Source organism: Lethenteron reissneri, chromosome 70 (genome assembly GCF_015708825.2).
Source record: "Lethenteron reissneri isolate LAM-NWPU_2019-01 chromosome 70, ASM1570882v1, whole genome shotgun sequence".
In the NCBI taxonomy this organism is placed as follows: domain Eukaryota; kingdom Metazoa; phylum Chordata; class Hyperoartia; order Petromyzontiformes; family Petromyzontidae; genus Lethenteron; species Lethenteron reissneri.
Window position 1 is genome coordinate 4,344,573 of NC_083848.1, and position 6,000 is coordinate 4,350,572.

The 6,000-nt window shown below is 58.3% G+C and overlaps 1 protein-coding gene across 1 annotated transcript in view; it reads left to right on the plus strand.

Moving 5' to 3' along the window:
* MED14 (mediator complex subunit 14) overlaps positions 1–6,000 on the plus strand; it is a 37,226-nt gene that overhangs the window by 20,877 nt on the left and 10,349 nt on the right. The window contains exons 4-5 of the mRNA XM_061579903.1: positions 4,650–4,796; positions 5,454–5,545. Coding sequence (XP_061435887.1) covers positions 4,650–4,796; positions 5,454–5,545 — 239 coding nt within the window. The remainder of the gene's footprint in view (positions 1–4,649; positions 4,797–5,453; positions 5,546–6,000) is intronic.

Consider the following 6,000-nt stretch of genomic DNA (forward strand, 5'->3'; position numbering starts at 1 on the left):
CCCACCACACAGCACCTCACACACACACAGAGAGCAGGGTACCCACCACACAGCACCTCACACACACAGAGAGCAGGGTACCCACCACACAGCACCACACACTCACACAGAGAGCAGGGTACCCACCACACAGCACCACACACTCACACAGAGAGCAGGGTACCCACCACACAGCACCACACACTCACACAGAGAGCAGGGTACCCACTACACAGCACCTCACACACACACAGAGAGCAGGGTACCCACCACACAGCACCTCACACACACACAGAGAGCAGGGTACCCACCACACAGCACCTCACACACACACAGAGAGCAGGGTACCCACTACACAGCACCTCACACACACACAGAGAGCAGGGTACCCACCACACAGCACCTCACACACACACAGAGAGCAGGGTACCCACCACACAGCACCACACACTCACACAGAGAGAGCAGGGTACTCACCACACAGCACCTCACACTCACTCACAGAGAGCAGGGTACTCACCACACAGCACCTCACACTCACTCACAGAGAGCAGGGTACTCACCACACAGCACCTCACACTCACACACAGAGAGCAGGGTACCCACCACACAGCACCACACACTCACTCACAGAGAGCAGGGTACCCACCACACAGCACCTCACACACACACAGAGAGCAGGGTACTCACCACACAGCACCACACACTCACACACATAGAGCAGGGTACCCACCACACAGCACCTCACACACACACAGAGAGCAGGGTACCCACCACACAGCACCTCACACACACAGAGAGCAGGGTACCCACCACACAGCACCTCACACACACACAGAGAGCAGGGTACCCACCACACAGCACCTCACACACACACAGAGAGCAGGGTACCCACTACACAGCACCTCACACTCACACACAGAGCAGGGTACCCACCACACAGCACCTCACACTCACACACAGAGCAGGGTACCCACTACACAGCACCTCACACTCACACAGAGAGCAGGGTACCCACTACACAGCACCTCACACTCACACAGAGAGCAGGGTACCCACCACACAGCACCTCACACTCACACAGAGAGCAGGGTACCCACTACACAGCACCTCACACTCACACAGAGAGCAGGGTACCCACCACACAGCACCTCACACTCACACACAGAGCAGGGTACCCACTACACAGCACCTCACACTCACACAGAGAGCAGGGTACCCACCACACAGCACCTCACACTCACACAGAGAGCAGGGTACCCACTACACAGCACCTCACACTCACACAGAGAGCAGGGTACCCACACACAGCACCACACACTCACACACACACAGAGAGCAGGGTACCACCACACAGCACCTCACACTCACACAGAGAGCAGGGTACCCACTACACAGCACCTCACACTCACACAGAGAGCAGGGTACCCACCACACAGCACCTCACACTCACACAGAGAGCAGGGTACCCACTACACAGCACCTCACACTCACACAGAGAGCAGGGTACCCACCACACAGCACCTCACACTCACACACACACAGAGAGCAGGGTACCACCACACAGCACCTCACACTCACACACACACAGAGAGCAGGGTACCACCACACAGCACCTCACACCACACACACACAGAGAGCAGGGAACCACCACACAGCACCTCACACTCACACACACACAGAGATCAGGGTACTCACCACACAGCACCACACACACACACAGAGAGCAGGGTACCCACCACACAGCACCACACACACAGAGATCAGGGTACTCACCACACAGCACCTCACACACACACAGAGAGCAGGGTACCCACCACACAGCACCACACACTCACACACAGAGAGCAGGGTACCCACCACACAGCACCTCACACACTCACAGAGAGCAGGGTACCCACCACACAGCACCACACACACTCACACAGAGAGCAGGGTACCCACCACACAGCACCACACACACTCACACAGAGAGCAGGGTACCCACCACACAGCACCTCACACTCACACACAGAGAGCAGGGTACCCACCACACAGCACCTCACACTCACACACAGAGAGCAGGGTACCCACCACACAGCACCTCACACTCACACACAGAGAGCAGGGTACCCACCACACAGCACCTCACACACTCACACAGAGAGCAGGGTACCCACCACACAGCACCTCACACTCACACACAGAGAGCAGGGTACCCACCACACAGCACCACACACACACACAGAGAGCAGGGTACCCACCACACAGCACCTCACACACTCACAGAGAGCAGGGTACCCACCACACAGCACCTCACACTCACACACAGAGAGCAGGGTACCCACCACACAGCACCACACACACACACAGAGAGCAGGGTACCCACCACACAGCACCACACACTCACACAGAGAGCAGGGTACCCACCACACAGCACCACACACTCACACAGAGAGCAGGGTACCCACCACACAGCACCACACACACACACAGAGAGCAGGGTACCCACCACACAGCACCACACACTCACACAGAGAGCAGGGTACCCACCACACAGCACCACACACTCACACAGAGAGCAGGGTACCCACCACACAGCACCTCACACACACACAGAGAGCAGGGTACCCACCACACAGCACCACACACTCACACAGAGAGCAGGGTACCACCACACAGCACCCCACACACACACACAGAGAGCAGGGTACCACCACACAGCACCACACACTCACACACAGAGCAGGGTACCCACCACACAGCACCACACACTCACACAGAGAGCAGGGTACCCACCACACAGCACCACACACACACAGAGAGCAGGGTACCCACCACACAGCACCACACACTCACACACACAGAGAGCAGGGTACCCACCACACAGCACCACACACTCACACACACAGAGAGCAGGGTACCCACCACACAGCACCACACACTCACACACACAGAGAGCATGGTACCCACCACACAGCACCACACACACACAGAGAGCAGGGTACCCACCACACAGCACCACACACACACACAGAGAGCAGGGTACCCACCACACAGCACCACACACTCACACACACAGAGAGCAGGGTACCCACCACACAGCACCTCACACTCACACACAGAGAGCAGGGTACCCACCACACAGCACCACACACACACACACAGAGCAGGGTACCCACCACACAGCACCACACACACACAGAGAGCAGGTTACCCACCACACAGCACCACACACTCACACAGAGAGCAGGGTACCCACCACACAGCACCACACACACACACAGAGAGCAGGGTACCCACCACACAGCACCACACACACACACAGAGAGCAGGGTACCCACCACACAGCACCTCACACACACACAGAGAGCAGGGTACCCACCACACAGCACCACACACACACAGAGAGAGCAGGGTACTCACCACACAGCACCTCACACTCACACACAGAGAGCAGGGTACTCACCACACAGCACCTCACACACTCACACAGAGAGCAGGGTACTCACCACACAGCACCTCACACACTCACACACAGAGAGCAGGGTACCCACCACACAGCACCTCACACACACACAGAGAGCAGGGTACCCACCACACAGCACCTCACACTCACACAGAGAGCAGGGTACTCACCACACAGCACCTCACACTCACACAGAGAGCAGGGTACCCACCACACAGCACCACACACTCACACAGAGAGCAGGGTACCCACCACACAGCACCTCACACTCACACAGAGAGCAGGGTACTCACCACACAGCACCACACACACACACAGAGAGCAGGGTACCCACCACACAGCACCTCACACTCACACAGAGAGCAGGGTACTCACCACACAGCACCACACACACACAGAGAGCAGGGTACCCACCACACAGCACCTCACACTCCGCACTGCACCCAGTGGAGTCGGGGCGTCACCGCTGGCCCGTCCACAGCCCCCCTCCCCCCCTCCTCCCCTCCTCCCCCCCGCCCCCCCCCCCCCGTCCCCCCCCCCGCCCCCCCTCCCCTTCCGCCCCGCCCCCCCCCTCCCCCCCAGCACAAGGGAGACGACGCCCCCCGGGGCGTGCGTGGTGCTGGCCCCCCCTCGTGTGCCACAGTGCCGACCTCCGTAGGCTGTGCCCCTGCTACTTGCTACTCACAGCACTTGCCCTCACAGTCTGTGCCTGGCTACACGGGGTGCTGGTGGTGGTGGTAGTGGTGGTGGTGGTAGTAGTGGTGGTGGTGGTAGTGGTGGTTGTGGTGGTGGTGGTAGTGGTGGTAGTGGTGGTGGTGATAGTGGTGGTGGTGATAGTGGTGGTGATTGTAGTGGTGGTGATGGTAGTGGTGGTGATAGTAGTAGTGGTGGTGATAGTGGTGGTGATAGTAGTAGTGGTGATGATAGTGGTGGTGATAGTGGTGGTGATTGTAGTGGTGGTGGTGGTGGTGATAGTGGTGGCGATAGTGGTGGTGATAGCGGGGGTGGTGGTGATAGTGGTGGTGATTGTAGTGGTGGTGGTGATAGCGGTGGTGGTGGTGATAGTGGTGGTGATAGTGGTGGTGATACTGCTGGTAATGCTGGCAACCCACCCCCCACAGTGCCGGCCTTCGTAGGCAATGCTGCTACTCGCTCACAGCACTAGCCCCTGCAGTGTTATTGAGGCTACACGGTGGGGGGGCTCTGTGTCTGTGTGCGGCAGGCCCCGTGCGCCGCGTCTACCTCACCTACGAGAGCCCCCCGGCACAGCCGGCCGGGAGCCGTCGCGTGCTCCACGCGTTCCTGGACGACTGGCGCTCCATCTCACGCCTCTACAGCTGCGTGCTGGACTTCTCTCACACGCTGCACGGTGAGTCGCCTGCTCGCTCGCTCGCTCGCTCGCTCAGTCACTCACTCACTCGCTCAGTCACTCACTCGCTCACTCGTTCAGTCACTCACTCGCTCAGTCACTCGCTCGCTCAGTCGCTCGCTCACTTGCTCACTCGCTCAGTCACTCACTCGCTCACTCACTCGCTCAGTCACTCACACGCTCAGTCACTCACTCGCTCAGTCACTCACTCGCTCAGTCACTCACTCGCTCAGTCACTCGCTTGCTCACTCGCTCAGTCACTCGCTCGCTCACTTGCTCAGTCACTCACTCGCTCAGTCACTCACTCGCTCAGTCACTCACTCGCTCACTCGTTCAGTCACTCACTCGCTCAGTCACTCGCTCGCTCAGTCGCTCGCTCACTCGCTCACTCGCTCAGTCACTCACTCGCTCACTCACTCGCTCGGTCACTCACACGCTCAGTCACTCACTCGCTCGGTCACTCACTCGCTCAGTCACTCGCTCGCTCACTCGCTCAGTCACTCGCTCGCTCACTTGCTCAGTCACTCACTCGCTCGCTTACTCATTAGCTCACCCGAGTGATCGTTCTAGTGGTTGTGTTTGTAGTGGTGGTTGTGGCTGTTGTATCGATTGTTGTGGCTGTTGTATCGATTGTTGTGGCTGTTGTTGTTGTTGTAGAGACGACTATTCACTTCAGTCAGTTTGCGGAGGTGCGGACTTACACCTACAAGAAGCTGGTGCTGTGTTACGGACCCAACAAGGGCAGCTCGGTACGCTCACCACTCACTCACCACTCACTCACCACTCACCACTCACTCACTTACCATTCACCACTCACTCACCACTCACTCACCACTCACTCACTCACTCACTCGCCACTCACTCACCACTCACTCACTCACTCACCACTCACTCACTCCCCACTCACTCACCACTCACTCACCACTCACTCACTCCCCACTCACTCACCACTCACTCACCACTCACTCACCACTCACTCATCACTCACTCACTCCCCACTCACTCACCACTCACTCACCACTCACTCACCACTCACTCACTCCCCACTCACTCACCACTCACTCACCACTCACTCACCACTCACCACTCACACACTCACTCACTCACCACTCACTCACCACTCACTCACCACTCACTCACTCACCACTCACTCACCACTCACCTCACCACTCACTCACCACTCACTCACCACTCACCACTCACT